General features: G+C 41.8%; 1 protein-coding gene and 1 long non-coding RNA gene across 5 annotated transcripts in view; both read right to left on the bottom strand.

Annotated features, from left to right (window-relative positions):
• F13A1 (coagulation factor XIII A chain) overlaps positions 1-2,593 on the bottom strand; it is a 64,142-nt gene extending 61,549 nt beyond the window's left edge. The window contains exons 1-2 of one of the 4 annotated variants that reach the window (XM_071736501.1): positions 798-911; positions 161-306 (exon numbers count right to left, since the gene is read on the bottom strand). Coding sequence is in view for 2 of the 4 variants with exons in the window: in XM_071736498.1 (XP_071592599.1) it covers positions 798-1,024 (227 nt within the window). In the remaining 2 variants the exon portion in view is untranslated. Of the gene's footprint in view, positions 1-160; positions 307-797; positions 1,900-2,346 lie in introns of those variants that run through there. The other 3 variants (XM_071736502.1, XM_071736498.1, XM_071736497.1) reach the window with 3 other exon arrangements.
• Positions 2,594-2,918: 325 nt separating this feature from the next.
• LOC139792738 (uncharacterized) lies at positions 2,919-27,244 on the bottom strand. Its single transcript, XR_011724380.1, has 5 exons — positions 27,040-27,244; positions 26,460-26,551; positions 25,688-25,893; positions 8,592-8,771; positions 2,919-8,469 (listed from the first exon to the last, which is right to left on the bottom strand). It is a non-coding gene; the product is annotated as an uncharacterized lncRNA (long non-coding RNA).

Genomic DNA, 27,244 nt, shown 5'->3' with positions numbered 1-27,244 from the left:
TATGTGGAGAAAAAAGCAGTGTAGAGGGAAGAGTTCAGTCCCACTGTCCTGCCAGCAGCTGCTGTTTGGCAGCAGATGTACAAGACACCCCCTAGGAGGATGCATGGGCAGTGGGGAGCCCCTCTTACACAGGTGGGACTGGCCATGAGCACTGCTTTACCTCAGCTGCAGGGTAGCAGACAGAGTGAGGAGACACAATGAAGATTATTCCACTGACAGCCAAGCCATGGTTTCCAGGTCTTTCATATCAGCGAAGGCTCAAACCTCTGCTGGCTTCACACCACTGAAATCAAGTCAGGAGACAGACTAGGAGGAGACACGTTCTTGTAAAGGGAAGCAGCAAGTAAATCATCTGGAAGACAAGGCCCCTGGGGATTCCCAGTTCCCTGGGGATTTCCCAGTAGAGGCCAGAGCCACAGTGAGGTTGCTCCACACAAGCCAGGACACCTGCAGAGCCTGGGGCAGAGATGCCAGATGGACTGGGAAGCAATGTGACTGCACCAGCATGGCACTGTAGCCATCAGCCTGGGTTGATAGCTGATGGATGGCACCAGCCACATCCCCTCAAGATTTTGGAGGCATCCTCACTATCCACACACGACGGTTGTACCATGCTCTTTCATAGCCAAAGGGCTCACATTCCCTCCTGCCCTCCCCACCAGACCCTCGGGCACATGGCTGGGAAAACCACCTCACCTGGGGACACCCCTGCCCCTGTCCTGCTCCCACAGGAGCACAGGTGCCCCACAGGGAGAGATCCAGTCTGCAATCCTGAGCTGTGATTTCCATTGACTCACTTTTTTAGACAGATGGGCCCCGTGGTAACCATCTGGAGTAAAAACAGCACCCCTGGCACCCGGAAACAAAACAAGCTTTCTGGAGGAGGCTGTTTGCTGATTTTTCTTGTTTTTCTTTTTCCTTTCTTCCACCCCGATTTCAATGTGGCTCTGGTATGCTTTGTGCCTCCATCCCCACTTCCAGCCAGCATTTCAGCTCCCAGCATTGCAGCTGCTGCTGCGACCATGCTACAGAAACTGAGATACACGCTGCCTCGATGCCATGCCTGCAACACAAAGTAAAAACACCATCTCCTGAGGAAGTCATGTGCTTCCCCGAGTGGCTGCGATGCTGTCAGAGCTGGGAGGAAAACTTTCCATCAGAGCGAGGAAGGGAGTGAGGGGATGCAGCTGAACAGATCCCACTCCATCCATTGCACTCCAGCAGTCAGGGGCTGCAGATGCCTCCCCGTGCCCATGCACATTTCTCTGGGGCTTTCAGCAGGAGCCAACGATCATGCAGAAGGCAGGGAGGCCAAAATTTTTGGCAGTAGCGGCAGAAACAGAGCATTGCATCCAGGGAGACTAATGTTCCATAGGCTGTAATTTATTTATTTTGTGGGGAGCGATGTAAATGCGTGCTTATGACAGCTCCAGATGGCAGGTATTTTCTCATTACCTTGACTTCTTTGCATTTTCTCTCCCTTGTCTATTAGACTGCACTGACCTTAATTTAACTTCCATGGTTCGAAACTACTGACGTCAGGGCTGATGCAGGAGGGGGCATGGAGAACACGAAGCCCTGGTTTTCCTGTAGGGCCTTATATTTAATGAATGATGCACTGGGATGACTGGTGAAAGAGCACTCTCTTCCTGAAGCTGCTTCTGCACTGTACCCTGGGGGGAACCGTGAGCCCATCACTGTAGCCTTCAGATAGATGCTGGTGGCTTTTGCCAAAGACCTTTGCAGTCACAGGCACACTTCCCACTGCAATGGACTTTGGATGATGGACAGCCATTCCTCCTGATCTCCACACAAAAGCCCTTAAGTGGCTGCAAAGCTTGCACCATAGAGGGTTTATCCAAAATGCAGTTTCCTGTTGGTGCCAGACCCAGTGTCGCTCTGTTCCAAGTCCTCCCATGCCTGATAGAGTTTGTGGGGGAAAAAAAATCCTACAAAACACGAGTCAGTAAAGCTTTACAGACAGAGGAGAGGGCGTGCCAAGATCTGTCACAAGCAAACACATCAACCAGGTGCTCACATAAATGGGTTGCTGTGTGGTGTGCCAGCAGCTGGATGAGAGAAATGTTTTGCCTAGCGCTTCTGTAGCTACACCAAGCACTCCAGCAGCAAAGCAGCTGAGCTTTGAAAAGATCTGCAAAAGGGTGAATTCCTTTCTTCCTTTTTTAAAACATTACCCTCATGTCACATGCAGTCTAGATGTGTGTTCAGACGCACTGGGACATTATACTACAACATATGCATGAGCACAACAGCAAAGATATCATCCTCGCTCCCCACAAATGAGACTCCTTCAACTCTGGTTTTCTACCCAAAATAATACACTACCTCTCTCTTGTCTTCTCAGAGCTGCACTTGAGAACTTACACCCTTTCTTAGATGATCAAGCCTGTCTTCCCCCTCGCTCTGGATCAGTGCTTCTCTCCCAGAAACTGGCGTTCCTCTTCCTACGACGCCCTGCCTCACCAAGGCTGCAGGCAGAGCAGAGCACATGCTAGCAGAAAGTATGAATAATAATTAAAAAAAGTTATTTTTAAAAAGAAGCAAATCCAGGAATGTTCATTTAGTGCTTTTGTTTATATATTTTGCCTTGAGTTTTTTAAAAAACAAAACAAGCAAATATATCTACCACACACAGAGGAATATATTTTGAGTTAATGCTAAAAATTCACAAGGCCTGGCTCTGAAACATGTCACGTGCACATGTGTTTATGTGTGAAAGAGGGGCATAGGCAGAGAGAGGTAAAATGGCAGCTCTTCAGATAGTGGAACCTTTGGACAAAGGGATATAGGGCCAGTTTTCAAAAGATATTGTTGCAAATGTTTCTGTTGGAAGAATAAAAATACATGTGTGTGTGTGTGTGTGTGTGTGTGTGTGTGTGTGTGTGTGTGTGTGTGTGTGTGTGTATAAACCACGTATGTATTTGGACACACATTCCACTAGGAAAAACGGGGCTTAAGAAACTTAAGCCTTCTCTGAAAATTTGTTATTCCAAACTGCAAGTCTAAATTCAAGCTGTAGATCTGAATTAGCACCTACATCTGAGCTGGCCACCATAGGCTCCCTTTATCCTCCCCACACATCCAGTCTCGGCAGTGATTCATCTCCTCCTACAGGAGACATGTAAATAGGTCAGATGAATCATGGCCTAAAAGTGCTTGTTCCCTGTATTGACTGCAAAGGGAGTTTGGGGTGTTGGGTCTTACCATATGTGTCTACACTGTCAATGTCTGCCGTGAGGTGAGATGAATCCTAACCTAGGTACAGAAAAAGAAAAGGATTTTATTTTGGTTTTGAGGCCTGGCTTTCAAATGCTAAATTATTCTTCACTTTTATGGAAGATACTGCTACAAATCACTATCAGTGATACACAGTATACAGTCCAATAAACTTTTTTCTCTGAGAATATAACTGCTACTACCAATCATGTAAAATACATTTCTTACAATAAGCATCACCTTACAGCAAGGTATGCAGAAGCTCATGAGTTCAGGCTCAGGAAAACACATGCATCTTTCTTTACTTGTCCACAAAGGTGCTTTGCTTAGACAGAAGTGAAACTGCATATGTAGTAACTGCAGCAAAATAAGAAAACAATTGTATTGTTTGTTACGAACATAAAATCCAGATTCCCACTCCTACTCTTACCAACATCTGAATCCAAATCATTCTGTTACTTGGGTACTAGAGGCTGTCCAAGTTTCATACATAAAGATTACAAGAGAAGCCAAGGTAAGGCAGAGGGGTCTTTCATAACAGATGATATTCATCAGCTCCAGCTAAGTTTACTGGTTTATGTTTTACTGGAGTTCAGATCTTAAAGGATGAAGGAACTGTCAAAAATGGGATTGGACAACTTTTTTTGCTGTGGCCAGCTGACCCAGAAGCTTTATGAGACACAAAAGCTGTGGACCTTAGATTTTTGTTTCAACCCCAAAAGAAAAGGATTGACATCATAGCAAAGCCATACTACATACAGACTTAAGCAGGCAAAGCCATCTTAGATAAAACATTTGTCTGAATAAATTTCACCATCCATACCATATGTTTGGGCCAAAGAAAGAGATCTTTATAAAGCAATCACTTCAGTACCACTTTGTTTTCTTTATCTCACATGCCCAAAAAGAAACCCTTGGCCTAGGGATCAATGCTACTTGGTCCATCAGGCAATGAGACTGAGAAGAGAGACTGTAACTTGAAGAGTAGGGGAAACGGGTAATTTCTGTGCTCCCTTTACAGAATCTGTTGACAGATATCTACTTCCAGTTGAACAGCCACTGTATCTGGAGTCAGGCAGAGAAAACACTGTATTCAGCCTGGTAAGACTTTGTCTGTCATTCTTGCTATGTACTCACAGAGCTGCTTGAATGCTTTTCTGGTGCATCCATCTCCTTACACTGAATGTTGAATCCACAACATTTTGAAGAAAATTATAATTGCTTATATTAAACCAGTAAGAAGATATAAAAAACAGATTATAGCCATCAGGTACTGGGATGTCTACAGCAGGACAGGCTTGGGGAGTTCAGGGAAGAGAACCCTAAAGTTTCTGCAAAGCCCCAGCTTAAGTAGCTGCAGCTCAGTCCTGCACCCCAACTGGCTGCTACTGCAGATCTGCAGCTCACTTGCCACCTACAGCATCCCATGCAAATGAGGGTGAGCCATTTGTGCTATTCCCAAACTATCACAGCTCCAGGACAGTGTTGAGTCATCTTGGATACATCCAGGCCAGATCTGATAAGTCAAGGAGATTCAAAACACCTTCAAGCACAGGGTCTGTATCCTGTGTGCCTGAAGCACTTGAGTCAAAGATGTGGTAAAAGACACTTGGGATGTCCCTGCCAAAAGCTATTTGGGCTAAGGAGTGTTTAGTAGGTTCAGCTCTACAACATGCACAGATGGGTATCTTTGCTTCAGTGCTAGGCTGAACAACAGTGCTCATGGAGCAAGAAGCTCAGCCAAGAAGCTAGATCAGCCCAGAGCTCTTCCTGCATGCAGGAGGTGGGTAATACACAACTCAGACAGTCCCAGCATGCTTAGTTGACAGTTGGTTCTAATTAATTTAGTAACATATGCAGACATGCAATGTTTTAATCTTAATGTCACAAAGCGTTTCAACATTACTGACACACGATGTTTCAAGTAGACTCAATTACAAGATTTCTGGAATTAAAGATTTCCTAAATTTCATCTCAGGGTAAAACTTCCTATTCCAGTTCAGAACAATAATACATTTTAAAATTCCCAAATGTCTTGTGAAACAGCTTTTCCTCTTAATACAAACACAGATGTAGTCTGTAGGCCCATACACAACAAAACACTTAACCACATCTTAATAAAGTTGTGCAAGTATCTCCATCTCTATGCATATGCCTAAGCCCTGGAATGGGCTCAGCTCAACCAAATCAAGGCTGTACAATATCTGTTTGCACAGAAGCACTTAAGCTGCCTGTTGATGTTGCATTTCTGCAACATGATGCTGCAATCCTACAGGTCTCTAGTGCAGCAACTGCTTCTTGGCTCACTTCAAAGATGGTTGCCAAAGTGGGTTGCTGATCCATCTTTCAGTCCCAAGGCTGACCTTATCTTTGTGCAAATGAGCTGAGCAATTGCTTATTTGGGGAAGTGTGCAATGTTTTTGAGAAGTAGGTTCAAATGTGGATTGTAAAACATCACAACTGGTTGGTTTGTTAATGTCGGATGTTCTGGACGGAGAAAGGAAATTGAAAGAATGATTCATTATCCAGATGAAGTTCAAAAGCAATTTAAAAGTAATTTCATAATCACAGATGTGTGCCAAATATACCCGTCCAGCACAAGCTGTAGGCTTTGATTTTTATGAAGTCTGCATTTGTTTTTTCCTTTGCTATTCCCACTATAACCTTTTGCAACGTGGCTCAAAAAAGGAAAACATAAGAAGAAATTAATGCATGCTAAAGGGTCCACATACCTGTCTCTTTCTCTGTCACTGTGCTGCATCCACAAAATTACTGTCATTGTGCACAGTGGAATACAAATATTTTTCCCTTTGTGCTCGTAGTGAGCTCATGGCTGGAGTGAAAAGTCAGATCAGATGAGAGGCACTGCATCCAGGAGGGCAGCTTCAGCACACAGCCACAGCAAGGTCCCTGGCTGCTCAGCTAATGTTAAAACCCTATGTTATGAAGAATAGGCATTCACAGTATTTCTCTCACATGTCCAGAAGCTGTGTAATCCTGTCAAAGATGCACAAAGTCCATGGGAAAAAAAAAAAAAAAAAAAAGGTCAATAAGTCCTTCTCTATCTGAGGCTTGTCCATCCTCTCCTGCAATTCCATCTCTGGTTGAATGCCCCTAACAGATCAACGTCTACAAAGTTTTAGGCTGTAAGCCTACAAGAAGGCATTCTAGCACAAAGCTCTGCAGGCAGATAACTTCTTCTTGACTCCTTGATCTTTCTCTCTGGCCCATCTCTCTCTCAGCTTTATCTTCACAAAATTTTGCAGCCATCACAGGAATGGTATGATCTTTCAGTCTTCTCCTTTCAAGACATTTTCTTCAACAACCTTGCACTGCTTTTGATTTCCTTTTAAAACATCAATGGTTGGTTGCCGGGGAAGCATTTACTGTTTCACTAATAGATTGGAAACTCATTCAGAAAACAGCAGTGCAAACAAAACAGGAATTAATCAAGCTTTTATATTAAACGATCATTTTCTCAGAAAGGCCCGTGGAATTCTTAATCTTCAGAGATATAAAAATCCAGTTTGTTCAGCTTGTGCAAAAAGGAGGGGCTTGCTGTCTGTGGCTCAGATGTCTTGACTCAAGTGCCTTGTCCTCCTGAAACTCTGTAGTCCCTGTAACCTATTTGGATAATTCCTTGGAAAAGTGCATGAAAATGAGGTACAAGAGGCACATGAAGAAATTATAAGAAAAGTGATGGTACCATTAGGTTAAAGAAGTAACCAATGTATTTTCAAGTATGAGCATAAACATGCTTCAAAGGCATCTGCTGGAATACACAGATGGAAATGGGTTCATTTGAAGTCCTGTCTCTCAAAATAATCCACATCACCTGCTTACAGTATGATTTCCCAGACTTGCAAGTCAGACAGCTTATCAATGGACACAAACAGTTTCATGACACCATAAAGAACAGTTTCTAGTTCAGGGTAATGCAAAGAAAATAACCTGAACAAATGGCTTTTGAGCAACCAATAAGCTTAATGAATTTTAATCAACAACATGCAGTCATAAAAAGCAAAGTTTATTTGTGGATCCCTGAAGGAAAAAGTTTGGGCTAGTGGCCAAATTGTAATGACCTTCTTGTTTAACTTTTCCCATTGGTAGATCCAGTGGCTGAATAATACTTCTGTTCTCTACCTGCTGTTCAAATGTTGAAGCTCTAGCTCTCTGACACCACTTTTACCAACACTGCACTAAACAGTAAATAAAAGTATTTTTGTCTGTTACTTGAAATACCAATAGCACCTCTTTGAGAAATGTGGCTCAAAATAAAATTGGTGATTTGTGTGCATAAAATCAGCAAACCCTTGCAACATCTAGAGAGGCCATTGCTGCAATTCTTAGCTAATGAATTCTACTTTCAGGTTGTGTTTATTCTCGCAAAAACCACAGCCTTTCAGAAGGCGACTGAAATATACATTCAGACCTTCAGGAATAGCACAAATTATGATCTAACTCACAGTAGCCATGGTATCTTTTAGAATGAACTCTCATCAGAACTCCTCATCGTCTTCACAGCTCTGAAGGCTGCAAGCATTACACCTTTTCAAGACTTCAACCATGTCAAAAAAAGAAGTGCTATCTCACTGTAATAATGTTGTCTTAATTATGTACAATACTTAGCACCAGGTTTACACCACATGAGTCATAGTAGAAGCTTGTACTTCACTGTTTGACTAAATCCCCCAGCACTTAGAACTCTCTGCAGCAAATGCTTGCCAGCTTGTGCTCAGCTCTTCTCCCAGACCATATCTGCTGCATCCTTTAGGGAAAACTGGTTTGAGGGGTGCTGCAATGGGATGAGCTGACACCATGGTTGGAAATAAGGGCTCAGTGTCAGTAAGAACATGGCCAAGAAACGGCTTGAAAGCTGCTCAAGTGTTTATGCTTCTCCAGTCATGTCCATTTCGATTAACTGGGATCCTAGAAATCAGAGCTGGGTTTCATTCCTTTCTTTTTTAGTTGGTTTGTCCTTTGAGTAGAAAGGTGGTCATTTCATGTCATCCTGTGATGTTTCTTCTAACAATTAAGACAATACCAATCAAGCAACAGAAACATTTATAGCAATTTAGAGAACCCCCGTTTACCTCATATAATCCTAGAGTAATAAAAATAATCCCATAGAAGCAGATAGCTATCATTTTATTGAAAATTTTTATGACTGGGTTCTCCAATTAAGTTTCATGGTCTGCTGGGCACTTCTTCATTTGTGCAGGTTTCTTCTTCCTACATTTGGAACAAGGCTTGCTGAGCTCAGTGAAATCCCTGGTAGGCATTGGATCTTCCCCCAGTTTGCTGCCCATGCCCATCTCTGGGAGAAAACTGCCCGTTCTCACATCAGTTGTTACCTTGGCAGACATGTGAATAATACCACTTTCAAGCCTTCATGAATGGTGTTGGAAACATCAAAGGAAAAAAGCTATTAGATAGATCTTTTGAGAAGTATTTATAGAGTTCAAGAGCAGATGGACTTGCAGCAGAGTGTATTGCAGTCTTCATTCACAGCCAGGAGGAGAGGTAGATCCTGTCTGGAAGACCACATAGGAAATTTAAAGTTAGACACTGTGAAAAATTGTTCCCATCTGCCTCCCCTCTTTCACCCAACAGATACACAGAGTGCCTAAGTACCTGGCTATCACAGTTCCCTGGGAGGTAGTTGCTGAAGCCTCTGTCTATGCAAATAATAAATGCTCTATTCATTAAACATCCCTAATGAATGTCCTGCTATGGCACCTTCCAAGAGACTCATGATAAATTGAAAGAAGTAAATACTTCATGTTGAAATAACATCTGGTTATGATACTTAACAGTATCAGTTGATAATCTAGAGATGTACACTTTTCCAGACACATTATTTATATAGAACCTCTTTTTTGCAGCCTTCATACCTTATACTATTGTGTGGTGCAAAGAGGATGCATCCAAGTGAAAGGACAAACAAATCATTCTGCTCACAAAATCATTTCATTTCCGTTTTAGTCAGGAATGCACTAAATAATGCACCATTCTCTGGCTACTCAAAAGGTCTCCTTTTAGTCTATGAGCAGCTGCAGCAGCTGTGTTCCTCTGAGACCCTGCTGTGAGCACATAACAAAGCATGAGAGTTGATGACAAGGTCAGGGGATGCAGGTATGGGACAGGCTTCTGGAGGCCTCCTAGAAGCTCCAGCTGAGAACCACTACCAAATTTCCTTTCTCTCATTTTTTACTCCAATCCCAAATAGACTCTTGCTTTCCCCTACCCTTCCTAAGTAAATTAGTCATATGTAAAAAATTATGAAAAATAAACAGCCAAGTCAAATTTTGACACTGTGCAGGGAAAAATATTAATGGTTTTCCTACTCATCATTGATTTCACATCACATTTGACAGGAAGGTACAACTAAATGCATGAAACTGTCCCCCCAAGGAGGGACTCTGAGGACATGCTCAGCTTAGAGGTTGCTGAGTCTCTTATTCCCAAACTATAATGCAAGCGAGTTAATTCTGTGACAAAAAGAAATATGCAGTAGAAGCATCTGATCCACAGCTGGTCTAGATATATCTTTGATATTTGAGACTTTCATCCAGCAGATCTGGATCAAAGAAATTGGTGGATTCTTAAATATGACATCACTATCAGGAACATGAATATGAGATTTGCAGCTAGGTCTCCATCAGATTTGTAGATCAGGGTGCTGGTTATACGGATCTCAGTTTGGAAAGAGAGAGTTTGAAAGGGGAAAAACAATCAACCTGGGTTATCATCTAGTTCAGAATCTATCTCCTAACAGGTAGGTCAAGGTGCTACAGAGATGTCCTTGCCAGGCCTGGCTTTGATGGGATGGTTGGTGAAGCAATGTGCTGTTCTTGTAGGATTCCCTCAGTGATCTTTTCCACAGACCTAATCCTGTTCCATTTCCTGAACAGCTATATCAAAATTTCCTACAATCAAAATTTCTTTTGTTTCAAATTTAATGAAACAAGCAAAGAGAGTAATAACAAATATATGAGAGAAAAACAAACATGTAACTCACTCTAAGGGCCATCTTAAGAAATCCCTCCTTGGCCACAGCCTGGGGAACATTTTCTTTTCAAGCGTCCAGCACAGAAGAACAGAATCATTCATCTAACAGACATACATCTAACCATATGCACTGCTCATATCTTTCCTTATCCAGAAAAAGAAATGAATCCTAAAAAAGGAGAGCTGGGGAAAAAAATTCTAGGGTGCAAGCACTGAATTAAATATAATGCAAAATAATTCTAGCGCATATGTATTCCTTAGCTCATCCAGATGTGCTTTCATCTCCTCTAGTCACTCACACATCAATATTGGAGCAGGCCTCCATGAAAACCCTCTGAGCTCTGGATTTCTTGTCCCTGTTGCAGGATGATAGAGGATTCATTAAGTTCAGCTGCTGCTGCTAGCTTTCCCCCACTGCAATGGCTCAGTGTCACTACCAGCCAGCACAAATTCCTGAGCAAAAGCACATGCCATGTGGCAAGGTTCTGCAGTTCAGCAGGATGCCAGCCTTGGAGGAACAGTGGGCACAGCAAGGTGGCAGACAGCAAAGGACAGAAAAGGGAGCAAGGAGTAGATGGGCCCACAGGTTTCTTGAAATTAATTGTCAAGCAAAGTTGAAAAATTAAAAGCAGAATATTTTAGACTAATCAATTTTGTCAAACTGCCCTTTACAGCAAGGTGAAGATAACAGCAGTGAAAGCCACGTAGGCTCTTCAGCTGTGATCAAATTAAACCTCATGTTTGCTTATGTACCTTCTCTGCCACTGGCATCCGAGGCCTCTGAATGCTGAAAGTCAGAAGGAAGCCCTGTAAGCTTTTGACAGCAGTCACCTTAACCATTTTCCAGCCATGTTACCATCAGGTACAGGTGATAACTGGAATTCCATCTGCATCAACATCACAGTAAATACTGGACCAATCATTCTTTAGAAATTCCAAATGAAGCCAAGATATAGTTGGCATTACTTGGTATCCAAGCCCAATTCTGCACTAGCCTACATGAAAGAAAATGAAGAAAAGCAAGTCTGTTATCAGTAGGCTTAAATTTGTCCAGCAGGAGCACACTCTTCCTGTGCAAAAGATCTGCAATCCTGAAAACTATAAAAGGCTAAAAACGAAGACCAGTCACACAGTATTGACTTAAAATGTGTAATCCCAGAAAAACTGAGGGATGCTTCTAGCTAGAAACCTAATCCAGAAAACAATGGCAGCCCTCTGGCTGGCTGATAATCCAGGGTTCAATAAACAACTACACACTTAGTCTTCCTACTGGCAGAAGCAGGAGGAATGGAAACATTCAGCCTTTGCACTCCAAGATTATCCTTGTCTTCATGTGACCAAAAGCCACATGCTTTTGGGCTTCCCTGAAATGATTTTGGAGTCCTTGATGCATCCTGGATTTGCCAGGGATCGTGACATCATTACCACTTCTTTAAGTCATATCCTTTCCTTGGGCTGCCTCTAAAAGTGTCTGACCAGCCTGGTTAGAGGAATCTTCCAGTGCAGAACTCCTGTACAAGGTGCTTAAATTCCAGCAGTGACAATATTACTCTTTCCCCTCACCTTTCCACCCTTGTTCTTCCTCACTGGCTAACCAGGCAATTTGTTCTGGCAAAGCAAACCACAGCCAAATACATAAAAAAACTTGCCAGAGTGGACTAAGACTACATCTGCACTCCCAACCTGGGGTGAGCAAACCAGCCATTTCCCAGCTTCATACTGAACCGAGACCAGGAGAGCACTGGTGTCCTACATCCCATCTCCAGGCCACCCACTGCAAACAGAGCAGAGCCCGACATCTGGACTGCAGTGAGCACCATGCTGGGTAGGGTATCTGCTGGTTTATTAAGGTACAACCATGGCAATAATTTCTCTTGGTCATATTTTTAGAGCTCTCCCCTTTAATACACATATTTAATGGTCTGCATCCCAGTTAACACTTGTGCACACTCACTGGCACAAACACACACACACAGCTGATTGTGTACAGCTTTCCCTACAGTGCTGATAATCTGGATAATTTATTAAGATTGGCAAAGTTTGAGTGTTTTTCCATTTCCTCTGCAGAAGGGAAGCAATGTGATTGTTGCTGTGGTAATCCTTCTTTTAATATTTTTAGCCATCATATGGCTCAAAGTCATGACTGGCTCTAGGAAATGTCACTGTATTAAGGCATAATGCTAAAACATTTGTAAACAGCCTTTTATTTTTCACACTGAATAACATATTTATATTCTTTGAAATTTAAATTTACAAATGAAACCATGTAGATATTCCTTTGTTTTGAAAAGGGTTGGTTTGGGCCTTTATTTTGCAACTCTGTTCTTCTTCATCCCCTCAGGATAAATCTGCACAGTCAGAACCTCTGCTTGCCTGGGTTATGTTTTCAGGAGGATACCTACGTAGAAACATCAATGCTGACATTAAGAGTAGTGTAATCCCCAGGCATGAGGTTTAAAAAAGCTTCTTTCTTACCTGTTAGTGAGGTTAATGAGTGCTCTGTAAAAGAGGAGCAAGGCGATTTCCCTTTTTTCTTTCATTCCTTAAGTTGCAGAGCCAGCATTCCTCTCTCTGCAGAGAGGACAGCAAATGTCAGCTCCTTAACTTCATTTCTGCTTTGATCAATGAAGCTTTTGGCAGAGAAAACTGTTATGCACAGTAAGAAAAGAGGTACAAAACTTCTCCTACTGACGGTAACAGCTGATGGCAAGTTATTTCCATTTGTAGCCTGGGCACAGCTCTACCAAAGTGAAGGTGGTGTCACCACCCCCACCCCAAACCTCTATCTCTGTTTCGTGGCAGTAGTCCACAGCACATAAGGAGGTGCTGATGGAGGGTATGGAGATCCAGCCCTCAAACAGCCTGTGTTTGTTCTTTTTCCCTTCACTCTGAGCAGCCAACCCCAGCGTCCTGGGAATGGCTGCATTTTCCAAGTTGCAAAATGACTTTCATTAGACTGCTTTCCCATAATCTGCTTCCCATCGAGCTCCCCCGTGGGATTAATCACGGACAAGGGTACCATGCAGTATAGTTTAAAATAAACTAAATTGGGTCAAGGGAAAGCCGTCCTCTCATCTAGTCATGATTTCTCAAAATTATTTTTCAAGATGAAATTTCATTTGCCTAATTTAAAACCCAGGGTTAATCATTCAGGAAAGCTGACAATTCTGTTTCTCCATTTTGTATCCCCTATGGGTGTTCTCCAGCGCTTAAAACAATTTCCGGATTATTATTGTTGGAGGTGGGAATGAACAAGGAGCTTGTTTATTTTTCATTCAGGCAGATAAAAAGTGATATTCCAAAAGGTTTTGTAATTTCCATCACTGAAAAAAAAAAGAAAAAAAAAAAGTGTTTGGTACATCTGCATAAACCAGATTCAGATATTTGTTCTTGAGATGCACAACAAAAGCAACCACAAAACTTCTTTTTTACGATGGGGTTGCAAATATAGGTGATATGAAACAATCTATTTCCTTTGTTTTAATAAGAAAAACTACTGGAATCATAAGCAGAACAAGAAATTGCTTAACAGACACATAGATATTTAGTCCCACATGGACATTTACTATGAGCTCCATTAAAAGTGATGACAGAATACCACAGCACGAAAGCATCTGGATCTTTCATTTCTCACTGGCGCTCTAGAAAAATCAAGATTTTTGAGATTTCTTCTGCAAGTGTTCAGGAAGTGCTAGAAACTCATGCCTTCCAAAAAAGCAATACAATCCTCCGTGTTCTTAACACTCTCTAGAGAGATGCTGGTAGATTCATCAGCCTGTTGATGCAGCAGACTACGTCAGAAGTGCACAAAAACAACCTATGCCACACTGATGGAATTAGGACGTGCTTTCTCAACAGCTCTCTAATCCTTTCCCATCATCACCAGCCCAGGGAGGGTACTTGGACTCTGCCTTTCCACTGCTCCTTAAAAGGTATGCATTGGACCAGGATGACCCATGTGCATGGCTAGACTGCACCCTGTGTGATATTTTGGGGTTCAGCCTGGATCCTGTGTGGTGGCTGAACAGGGACACTGTGGTTGTGCTCATCCACAGGATGCCAACAAGTCTCCCATGTTAATTCTCTGACCAGGCAGGGCACAATCCAGGCCATGATCTTAATCATGCACAGGTATGGGGAGGGCAGGATTTGACAGCTGGTTTGCTTTCACCTTGGCCTTTTCCATGCCTTGTTCCATAATGTGATGCCACTGCTGCCAGAGTAATCTGCAGGCATGCATTTATTTATACATCTTCTGTACATGTGTATTCTTGCCCACACCATGCCTTACAAAGGACAGAAAGAAAGGAAGTGACAACTCTGAGAGCTGGGAAAAAGCACGCACGGTCAGCTGGACTCATTTTCTGGGTCATTTTAAAAGAGTCAGAGTTCACTCCACAGACCCACTGAAAAGAAAAAAAAGAAATGAAAAATGCAAAGCAGACATTGCTGGATGGAGCCCAGCTGCCTAGAGCTACTTTGACATATCTCATTAGCTTCACATGCCAGGCCCCACTTCCCATGCTCAGCCAAAAGTTGCTGGATTTTGGCTCACCTCCTTTTAGCCTGCACCAAGCCTGACCTAAGTGCAGCTTCATGGGACCAGACTGAACCTTCAAAGTCCCACTCTACTGAGCTCAGCTCCATTTCCAGGAACTCTCTGCATCAAGGCAACCTTCCATCACACACTGCAAGCAATTAGAAGATTGCCCACCTGCTGTAAGGTAGCCTTATTGTGACTGCATATCATAACATAACTTTTTATGTGTTATTCCACACCTGGATTGCTGCCTTTGTTGGAGGTGGCTGAACTACAGCCCCTGTGGGAGATATGAATGGTGCATCTGCAAGCAAAATGTAGGTTTCTGTGCTATTTCTGAAGCCCTGCAATTCACTTCCTGCCTTGCATGTGGACTGGGGTTTTGCTTAGATGCAAAGCTCAGATTGAGCTCTCAGTCACACTGTACTTCTCCTTTTCCCATTTTAGAAAAGGGATTTATATCTGTAAAGGATGCACTCAGCTCAAAACCCTGTAGCCTTAACTACATTGGCTCTGGAGCAAAATATCACAGAGACCTGAAGATATGTGACAGAAATAAGTCTGTACCAGAAAGCAAGCCTAACATATGTAAATCCTAGACTTGCTGTAGTACAAACAGCAGCCTCCATCAGCTATACTGGACTTGTAATCAAATCCCTGCAGAGCTTGATACAAAGTTGTCTGGGTGAAAAAACAAACAAACAAAAAAAAACCCCTGAATTTTTTAACAACATACTTCTTAGCAATTCCAGTGATTTCTGCTGAGAGCTTAGTTTTGAGGATCAAGTTTTCAGACAATGCCTCATGACCCAATTCTGAAGTCAAGAAAATTTTCACAGAAAATTTTCCCCATGCATCCCTCAGCAATTTTTGGAGAGAAAGGGTGCTAAAAGAAGGCCATCATAACCACAAAAGAGACAAAACTGGCTAGCCAGGCATTTAAACCTGACAAACTCACCTTACTCATAAATACAGATTTTCAGCAGCAGATTTTTGCAAACCCACAGAGCTCCTAAGTCAAGGCAGGTAAGTCAGAGAGCCTTAACCAGTTACTGTCTCACCACCTGCTCACCTCCACACCATGTGAAATGAAGACAAAGGTAACTCATGAATAAAACCACACTGAATGCTTTCTGTTCTGACTGCATTCCTCCCTCTTTGCCCTCTACCAAGAAGTATTAAGATACTTACGCAGGTTTTGTCAATCCAGTATCATAAAACACAGAGACTTCAATTTTGGGTGGGGAAGCAAGACCATGATATTTCCTGGCTCATCTTTCTCCAGAGATTCATTTTCAATTAGCTTTGTGGCTTGGCTAATTAATTAACACACTGATATTTTAAAATTAAAATTAATCTTTCCACCTCCTTAGAAAACAGGCTTAATTCTAGTAATTGCAGCTGATCATTTCTGTATCTTGTTAATGCTTATTTAATCTTTGAGGCCCCAGCTTAAAGCCTCCATCTCTGGACACCTTTAAGGAGAAGGTAGACACATATCTGTTAAGGATTATGTTGATATAGTTGCACTTGCCTTCAGAGGGAAAGAAGATTTAATGATCTCTTAAGCTCCTCTGCAAGGCTAATTTTCTGTGGCAAAGTATAATCATAACACAACCTAGTTATACTGTTTAAAAAGAAAGTTACCCCATCCTAGTGGCTCCCTTCCACCTCCCTGCTTCATTTTTGTTTGTGTTTTAATAATTCCTTTCTCTTTAGTGTAGTTTGGCCATAAGAAAAGCAGGAAACACATCTTGAAGAAACCACCCCTAGGCCAGACAGACAACTTCCAGGTGAAAGATAGGGAACTATCAGCTCTATCTTTCTGTTCTATGTTGTATGTGGCATTAAACTAGGCTATAGGCTCCTGAGAAGAGAGGGGTGAAAAAGTCTCACCAGGGTGTCACAGACACAGACTCTGGGTGTCCCCATGGTCAGGGCACTCAGCAGCACAAGTTTGATCTGGACGGGATCCAAGCAGAAGACTGCATTTCTATTGAGTTTGGCATAATACCTGAGATACAGGTAATACCTGCTCTGGCAAAAAATCTGTGATTGCCATTTCCAACCTCAGACTATGGACATCTGGGAGATGTCCACCATATCTGGAGACAACTGAATGAAAAACATGGCACAAGTGCTCTGCCTTGTGCTGCAGCCACTATGTTTGTAAAACAAGCCTGGGGACCTTTCTGTTGCATTTGCTCTACTCTCAGAGTCTGATCTAAAAAGAAATGAGTGCCTTGGTGCCCTGGCATTTCTGACAGACTTTTTGAGGCAGGTCCTGTAACAATATGAAGGAGTCCACAACCCACATGTGCATATTTTTGAAGTTTAAAATGTTCCAGAAACTCACGGTGTATTGTCCTCAATTTCAACCTTCCTTCCCTTCCCTTTCTTCCTTCCCTTCCTTCCTTCCCCATTTCAGTAAAGATTTTTGTCTGTTTGATGGATCAAATACCTCTAGACTAATCTCTGAAATGGAACACAGATCTGCAGGCATATATTTCTGTAAAAAGTAAAAAAAACATTTGCATATTGTTCAGTATATTACAATGTTTTGTCTGCTCTTTTTAATTGCCTCTAGAGTGAAGCATTAGAGCTTCCATTTGAACAAAAAGACTTCTCTTTTTGTAAATGAGCAGTGAGCAAAGCAATCGCATAAACAAAAAGGACAGGAGCTGAACATTTCACCTCATTTTTCTCCCATCAGAAAATAAGGAACAAACTATGATCAATGGAGGATGCATGCCCCCAGCTGAGGCCCTTGCCATCTTCCTACCACTCACTCCTATGACTTGGTGAAGACCCAAGCCAACTCACCCCACATAAGTCTCCTGTTTGAGTGCTCTGCTCCTCGCGAGGCACTGGGGACCAACACAGAAGCTTTAAACCTTTCACACTCCAAATGAGCCTTCTCCTTTTCTTCTTTGCCAAAAACATTTGAGAGGACTTCAGTAGCACTCTTCTACAGATGCTGTTTCTTGTACAGCTGGGGCTACGCAACGTGGCAAGCCATGGTAGCAGTCAGCTGAAGGCCTTTAAGTGTCTGGTCTTGTCTCCAGAAAGGGAGGAGAAAAGAAAAAATTATTTCTGGCAACACTTGGGCTGAGTGGACTTACCAGAGCTTTAAGCAACCAGAAAGTAAACTGGAAGGGCACACCAGGTTCCCTGGCCATGGAGGAGAAAGAAAACATTGGGTTATCAAAAGTACATGGATGTCAGGGAGCCATCTGGACTTCTTTCCGAGGTTTGCAGTTGATCTCCAAATATTTAGGGGAAAGCTGCTCCCCATGGGCATAAATGTTTGCTCATCCTCACAGAAGAAACAGTAACATGCAATTAGAAGTAAGTTTTGTGATGATGTATTGTTTATAATGTTTATATGCTGGCTGGAAAGGACAAAAGTTGGTTCTGTATTTCAGTGATTTTGGTGTAAGTTTTAGCTCTCTAAAATTAACCATGAAAGACCTGACTGTATCTGACAGACAGATACAATAAATTTAAAAACTTAATGGCTCTTCTAAAATCAAGGAAAGGAAGAGTAATCCTTTGTTTCAAGTCCTCTGCTTTAAAATCCTCTCACTGCAATTGCTTCTGTCTCCTTAGATAAAAAGAAGAGTTTAACCTTTCACCATTGGCTGTATATATTCAAGGGACAGTACCAAAGACTGTGGCATTTCTCCAAATGCATATAACCAGCAGCAAGATCTGTCTGTGTGACTTCAGGAAGAGTTTTCCTAGAGGAACACTTATGCTGTAACCTGCTATGGGGAACAGCAAATCACTCTACACCCTTTGGGTACAGCACACCCAGACATGTGGTAATACTGCGCTAAAATTATGCACTACAGACAAGGAGTCAGAGATAGTAAAGAGGTAGAAGAGAACAACAATTTCCATTTTCTGATTCTCAGCAAGGTTGCTGATGACACCAAGCTCTGTGGTGTGGCTGACATGCTGGAGGGAAGGGAAGCCACCCAAAGGGACCCTGACAGGCTTGAGAGGTGGGCCCATGCAAACTGGTGAAGTTCAACAAGGTCCAGTGCAAGGTCCTGCACGTGGTCTGGGTAATTCCAAGCACAAACACAGGCTGGGTAGAGAATGGATTGAGAACAGCCCCTAGGAGAATGGCTTGAGGATGCTGTTTGGTGAAAAACTCAACGTGAGCCAGAAAAGTGTGCTTGCAGCCCAGAAAGCCAACCATATCCTGAGGTTTATCAAAAGAATGACCAGCAAGTTGAGGGAGGTGATTCTCCCCCTTTGCTCCACTCTCATAAGGCCCCACCTGGAGTACAGAGTCCAGTTCTGGAGTCCCCAGCACAAGAAAGACACGAAGCTGTTGGAGCAAGTCCAGAGGAAGGCCATGAAGATGATCAGAGGGCTGGAGCACCTCTCATATGAATACAGGTTGAGAGAGTTGGGGTTGTTCAGCCTGGAGAAGAGAAGGCTTTGGGAAGACCTTATATCAGCCTTCCAGTACCTGAAGGAGCCTACAGGAAAGTTAGGGAGAGACTTTTTGCAAGGTCATGGAGTGAACAGGACAAGGACTAACAGTTTCAAACTGGAAGAGGGTAGATTTAGATTTGGTATTATTAAGAAATTATTCGGTGTGATGGTGGTAAAACACTGGAACAGGTGTTGCAGAGGACTTGTGTCTGGCCCCTCCCTGGGCAGGTTGGACAGGACTTTGAGACACCTGATCTAGTGGAGGTGGCAGGGCACTTCAAAGTAGATGATCTTTAAAGTTCCTTCCAACTCAAACCATTCTATGATTCTATTAAGATCCTCTGGCAGATGCTACTGTCAGCATTGAGCTTCCCTTACCTAAAGAGGGGACCCACAACCAATACATTGCTTCCCTCCCAGAAAGGTGTCCTTTGGAGCAGAGAATAATAGAAGCCAGCCCATCCCCAACTCTCCTGCCACACTCTTGACAAAGTTTCTTAAGTGTAAGATCTAACTCCTAATGTGCTTTGTGCTCAGCCTCCCCTGCAGAGACTCACTGGTGCCTACAGACATAATTTCATGAAGCTTTCTTTTTATCTATGATGAGGAAACACATGGCACAATTCTTGAGAAGCTCAGTTGGGATCTGATGAGATACATCAACGATGCTGCACTGATAAACAGCCCTCAGAGTCTTTTGTAAGATCCTTGGTGTCGACAGAACATTGCCTGGTTTATGATAGACCAACAGTTTCTTAATTCAATTCTTAGGAACCACATAATTCTTGTATTTTAAAACATTCTGTGGTTTGTCTGGGTGGAGTTTTTATGCAAGCACATGCCCTTATCTACTGGCATTGTTCCAGCCTGAGGTGTTACATTTTTCCTAACAGAGCAATGGTCACACTACATATAGACTCCAAATATCCCACCCCAAAGTGTTTCAGTGCTGTTTGAAGTCATTGTGTCTGTAACCCTGCTCTCTCTCAAGGATCTCTCAAGGAAGGGTGATAGCTTATACATCATTTTTTAAACTGTACACCAGTTAGGGAAAGAAAAGGCACAATGTGGGAAGTATCATTGTTTTAAATTGGATATAATCTTTAAAGAACCAGCAGGTGAACTGGTAATGGGATATACCTACCAATTCAGATGTGACTTCTCATGAGATGGAGTATATCCACAGAGTATGGAAAACTGATCCTGGTTATAAAAGAGCTCCGTATTTTATTCCAGCATGGCCAAACATAAACTTTCTTCAAACAAGGAGCTACTGGATTTGCCAAAGATGTGAATGAAACCTATGTTATCCTAAAAGCTGCAGCAGATAACCTAATGAGTTTTGGCCTAGCACCTGATAAAGAATATGGCCCATACTATAAAAACAAAAGTAGTCTGGTCACACTATCGTTGCTACGACCTAGGCACACAACAGAGACTGCCATTAATCAACACATTTCTGGAGTTCTGGAAACTGCCAAGTCACATTCCCCTTGGGATGCCCAAGTAGGTTGGCTCTTAACTCACTCAAAGAATTCCAAAAAACTGAAGGTCTTAATTTCAACTCTACACAGTGTGTGTGTGTATGAGAAAAAAAAAAAAAAAAAAAAAAAAAAAAGAAAAAAGAAAAAGAAAAAGGAGAAAAAAAAAGTAAATCAAGTATGTTTGGACTGAGATGTGAGATGTAATGTGTTTCAGTAGAGAAGAGAGTGCAGTATGGTCTGGCAGCAAATAAAACCTAACTGCTCTTAACAGCATCCTGCAAAGCAGCTAAAGACCAGTACACAGACAGCAGGTTCAATATAAGCTAAACCTGCATTTCAGAGCTGGCATCAGAGCCACTTCAAGCTGTCAAAATAATAAAACAGCAAAGGAACAATGGGACACTCTAGCACACGTGTACATTTTCTAAAACCACAGATAATGAAGGCTTTAGCAATGCAGAACTCAGCCTACCAGCTCAAAGTTTTATTGGCCATTATCTCACTGGATTTGGATCAGCAGCTGTGAAAGTAGCAAAAGGCATTCATTTTTCACAATGTTTCCCCGCATAAATGCCAAATTTATTATTGTTATAAAAAAAGGACACAATTTTGAAATCCTTAGAGTGCCTGACTTGTAATGGTGCCAAAGATGTTTCTCTTTTCATTGCCATTTAGGGATCACTATGCCCAAACACCCTCACCAGCCATCTCAGTTTTGTCCAAGGAAATAGCTTTGCACTAGAGCAATCAAATATTCTTGAGAGAGTGTTTCAAAACTAGAATGGAAACTGCTAGATGTCTCCCACATAGCCTCCCACCGACCTGTCTAAAGATGGTGTGAACTCTGTGAAAATCTCTATCAAGCTACCCCATCTCCCTGCTTGAGAATTACAGACACTTTTCTCAGTTTGGAGAACAGTTGCAAAAGTAAATATATTCAGAAATGTATATACAATTATCAAAGAACTCACAAGCATTACCTAAACATCTGGAATACATGTATCCTGCAACAGAATTTGCGTATCTTCTACTTCCAAGGAAAGAAAGTGAATGAGATGGCAGCATTACATTTCAAGTGGCAACTGGATGAAGAGATCACAGGCAAAAGAAAAGGACAGAAATTAACAGTACATTGAGGTACTTGGTCAGCCAAATTTTGCTTCTCCCAGGGAGAAGTACTCCTTTCATACTGGAACCCTTATGAAGACAGGGGGAACTTGAAGCCAAAGACCTCCTACTTTCTCCTCCTCAGCTCTTTGGACCTTCCTTCCCTCCTAGAAGAAGGCTTCTTCAGAAAGCCTACACCCTTTTACTTCCCTGATTTCACTGATCAGCACAGACCTCTGTCTCCTCTTTGCCCTCAGCTCTCCTTTCTTGTAGAAATCCACTCTGGAGCTCACCACAACCAGTGACACCAGGGAATAAGATCTGGTGACCATTCCTATCATCCCTTGCTGGCCACTTGAATAACTCTTGCACCAGCTGTATCCATGTCCTCTGGGATATCCAGGTTTCAGCACACCATGGTATTAAAGCAAGTGCCATTAACCCAGGCCCATCCACACATCACATTTTGCCTTACAGAGTCTGCAAGAAGAATCTGCTATCCTTATTTCTGCTTAGCTTCTTCTCAGCTGCCTTCATTGTAGCCCTTACTTGTTTTTTTTCCTTCACCACACTCAGACCTAGCTCAAGTGAGAGAGGACTGGATACTCTTCCTTCCACCACAACCAGCTAGGACTTTAGCATAGCCCAGATTAGTTGTCTGTGTTTTCTCTGCAGCAAAGAGAGACAGCTCCAGGGAGCTGTATCAACTCACTGTACTCAGGTACTCCAGAGAGGGAGGAATGCATCACTTTATAGAGAGGAGGCAGCTCTAGGATGAGAAGCTGAACATTCAGATGACTGCAATTCAGCAGTGCCACTCTAGCAACACAGATAATAAAGATCTGAAAGACAGAGACTGACTCATTGATTGAGAGCTTTAGTCCTCTGGAAGCCTGGATGCTGTCTGATTTCCATTACCACTTTCAAGCTGAGGAGAGTGGATGTGGTGATTTCTCCTGACCCCAGGAGGTTATGAAGACCATGAGGGCATATTCAGCACTGGTCTGTGGGGCTGACATCAGTTCTGTGCAACACAATATTCAGTGTTAGGTTATCAGTTGGGTCAACAGCCAGAAACGTTTCTTTCAAACTTCTTTACAGACCCTGCATCAAGGTTAAGCTCAGTTCTCCAGGATTCACATCAGCCTCCACTTAAGACAAGGAGAACAAAGGAAATGGTTCCTTTGAAACTATAACGATTGAAGCCTTTTAATTCTTTTCCCATTTGCCATTAATTTCTGTCCCTGTGAGTCTCAGAGCTTGCTGCTTTATCTTCTAAGCTTTAGAAGCCTTGTTTTCCTCAAGGACACCTTGGATTCATGAACATTTCTTTCTTTGTTCATCATGCCCTTCCAGTTTTTTTCAGAATCAAGAAGTCAGTACAGCACCACTTGATTCATTCTCCTTGCCAAGTGAACCATGACTTAGGAAAGTAATTGTTTCCTGTATGCAGGGAATCCTTTCTTGATCATTTTAAAAGTAATACAGAATGCCAGTATCAAGAAATCTGCATATTCTTACAAAACCTTAAAATTAATAAAAAAGATATAAATCTAGATTGAACCTCAATTTCCCCACTCCAGTCTTCAAAACAACAAAAATTATTATCTTCATTCCATGAAAAGATCATCTCCTTTGTAAAGCAGCAAATTCATCTTTCCTCAAGCCTGCATCTCCCTAATAGTCTCATATATACTTTCTTCCTCATCTCCACTCTTCTCTCTTTGCTCATTATCATTAGGACTCCTATTCTTACCAGGTATGTAAACAGGGATACTGAAGCCTTTACTGATGTCTGCATCTACAGTCTCATTTTCCTTTATGTCCTTCCAAGTCCAACCTAAGAAATGCTCAGTCAAGTCAGAGACTGCATATCTTTACTGACAGTGAGTCCTAGTTATAAACCAAAATAATTTCCTCTCCTGTGATTTCACATGTCTATCTAAAAGGATATTCCTTCAGTTGAGAATGTATCCTGATAAAAGAATTAAAAGTTATTTCAGGTCTCCTAATTTCCCTTACCAACTTGAACAGCTTCTCAGGCAGGGTAGATATTGTCCAAAATACCATATAAATCGTTTTTCCCTGGTTTTTGTGACAAAACCCTATACAAATCAATAAATGCCTAGCTTGCTGAGCAAAAATGAAAAAGATTCTGTATGATAGACCACCAAACATATGTTGTCAGACTATCCATAGTGGCAGGAAGAAAGTAAGCAATGAAATAACAAACCAATACCAGGCTGAGTTACACAATGCAGAGGGCCATAGGATCATAGAATCATAGAATGTCAATTTGGAAGGGACCTCAGGGTTCATTTGGTCCAACCCTTCTAATATTACTGTTTACATGAGGTGTCTCAGCACCCCGTCGAGCTGAGACTTAAAACTTTCCAAAGTGGGGGAATCCACCACTTCCTCTGGGAGACCGTTCCATATCTGACTGTCCTTACAGTAAAAAATTTTCTTCTTATATTCAAAAAGAATCTCTCCGGGAGCAACATCATTGCATCCAGGCAGTAGTGGTCCCCAAGACCTCTGAAAAATTTTATTGGCAATCAGTTTATGATGTCTGATCCTGCTTCTTACCAGGAGTACAACCCATTAGCAAGGGTATCCCAAACAATTGCCAGCAAATCTTTTAAGATGCCCCCCAGTTTACATGCACATTGAAGATATAAAACTGGAAGAATTAGAGTAAGCAAGAGCTTTAGAGTATCACCTCCCTCTGTTTCACTGGGATGCTTTTTGCAAATTGCTGCTTGTCTTACCAACTCTACAGATCTTAGAAGGAGCAAGAAAGACATAATAGAAGAAACCACCAAAAAAGTGAGCTTAACCAGGTTTTCATTTCAGAGTCTTCCAGTGTGAAATAAAAGCTTTTCAGCATGTACAGGGTGTTGTAATGCTGGTGATTTCTGCTTTTCAGAAATAGTAGAATTCCATTTCTAGCTCTCGCTCCGAATAGTGGAGGATTCTTGAGAGACATAGCAGGTTTCAGACTGCTTTTAAACTGTGCAGGGTAAATGCACATAATTACACAGCTCTGGATTTTAGTATATCAGTTTTCTTGACACCTATAGAATACAAACATTTCAGTGTCACCATGTAGAAAGACTCATTTAATCTGGATTTAAAAAGCATTCAACTAGAGGGCAAAACAGCACTGTTGTTTGACTACACATAATCTTAGGTCAAGAAGCAAAGAGGAATATCACATTCAATTAATGCTTCTTACAGCCTAATAGGCAGAGGGGAATTTAGTCACTTAGCTGGAGGGTGCACTATTATTCTTACAAAAAAGAGATGGGAAAATTCCTCATTATAAATATAGCCAATTAAAAGACCAATTTTCCATCATGCAGTAGCATCTAGATTTTATTCAAGACAAAAAAGCCCTTACAAAACCCAACCATTTAAAAACAACTTTTCAAAGTCAAAACCTCCAAATATTTCATGAAACAAAATCCTCTATAAATATTTCATTTGACTGTTTTTCAGAAAGCCTGAAAGGCCTGTTTGGATAAAATCATTATCTTGTAGATTTTTCCATAAATAAATGGAATATAATATATCTGAAATTAAAATGTCAACAAAGCTAGTATATATTTCTGTTAAACAATTCAATTTGGCTGAAACTGCAACAGGAAGTTTTCCACCAGGTAGATGTATAAGCAAGCAGAAGGAAAAGGGACTTTCTGTAACACAGTTCAGAAAAATTATTACTATTGTAATTAAAAGAATTACATTATGGGGGAAAAAAGGTATTATGAACTTAGAAAGAGCACTCACACAAGCACTCTCCACCAAAAGGCAATGAAAACCAGGTCACATATCTGTGCCCTTCAAAATTCCTCACTCTCTTTCCTTACTTGTATCTCCTCCTGAGACTCTCAGGCCAAAAAAAGCCACACAGCAAACAGTGGCTGGACACCTCTTCTTGCCCTCTCCTGGAGCTCTTGTTCCAAGTCACAATATCAATATTAAGTCAAAAGTTGTGAGAGACAAATTCACAACAGTTTCAAAGACCCGTAGACAGAAAGGTTGTGGAGGAAATTGCCAACCCTGGAAATGGAGCAGCCTATATGAAATTAAATTTCAAAAAAGAGAGCACAACATATTGATCTGAGCTTTCCCAAGATAAAATATTAATCATAAGACCCTTCCCTCACACCAACCACAAGCATTATACTGATAAAAACCCCACAAAGATAAAATAATCCCACAAAGCAAGAAGGAAAAAAACCAAGGGAGATTTAAGAACATTTTCCCCAAACATGTTTTCTTAAAGTATTTTGCCACAGATACAGTGACTCCATTTAAAGAGCTTTACTTCCTTTTCTTGGGCAAATGTTTGTAAATTGGAGAAGAAAGTGTCCAGAAACAGTCCCTTGCAGATTTACAGGAGCCTTTTAGTGGTATATTAGATGACCCTTGCTACCGTGTGAAGGTGCCATACATTGGGTTAGCTGAGATCACAACACAATAAATCATAGAGATTTTTAAGAAATTAATCTCAACTGAGGCTTCCCTGTCCTCTGCCTAGCCATTCATCTCTCTGCAATTTATAGGATAACACATCCCAATCCTACAAGTAACTCCAAACAGCAGCAGTTTATAAATCAACCTACCTGGTAAAGTTTCTCTCCTTTTTGCTCTAAATGAGCCACCAATCCTCCAGCCAAAGACTCCAGACTTCTTCATAGCTTCCTCTTCACCCATCCTGCCAACACCAAAGAAACAGCTCTGTGATGAAGGATATGTGGAATTTTCAATTTTTCCAGGGAGCAGAGAGGACTTAGTTGAAGCCTTGGAAAGTCCTGAGGCTTCCATGTAGTGTCATGAGATTATTTAACTTTTTTTCTGGGATTTTATGGTTAACTTTTATCTCTGAAAATTAGAAATGATGAAAGCATTTGTCCCTACAGATAAAAAAAAACACAGTTCCAAAACATTTTCGTAATCTAAAGTAGCCTTTGGTTTCTCCTACGGAGTTATGTTCTAGGAAAATCCACATGGTTCACAAGCCATACAACTGGAAAAGCCACAGCACAAATATCACATCCAGTGCTACACTAGTCACAGCACCATGAAGTCTCTGACTGACTGAGCATGTTTGCATGCAGATACACCCACAGGACAAAACTACTTCAGCATTAACACTCTTTCCACAGAGGCCACATACGGATGCATGGCTGGTGAGTTACCCACAGTGGCCACACCTTGGCTTCTTTCAGAACCCTGAGAGCCAGATGCTTTCCTTTCCTGATGGTTGCCACCTCTTCTACAAGTCCACAACTCCTTGCTGCACACATGAAGCTGTTTTGTCCCTTACCTGGTGCAACCAAGGAAAAAATACAGAGAATTTGAAGGACATGAGGTCATGGAGAGACAATCTTCAGTGGCTTCTCATGCA

The sequence above is a fragment of the Heliangelus exortis genome, chromosome 2 (assembly GCF_036169615.1).
Source record: "Heliangelus exortis chromosome 2, bHelExo1.hap1, whole genome shotgun sequence".
In the NCBI taxonomy this organism is placed as follows: domain Eukaryota; kingdom Metazoa; phylum Chordata; class Aves; order Apodiformes; family Trochilidae; genus Heliangelus; species Heliangelus exortis.
Note: the sequence above shows the minus strand (reverse complement) of the source record. Positions and strands in the feature narration are given on the sequence as shown.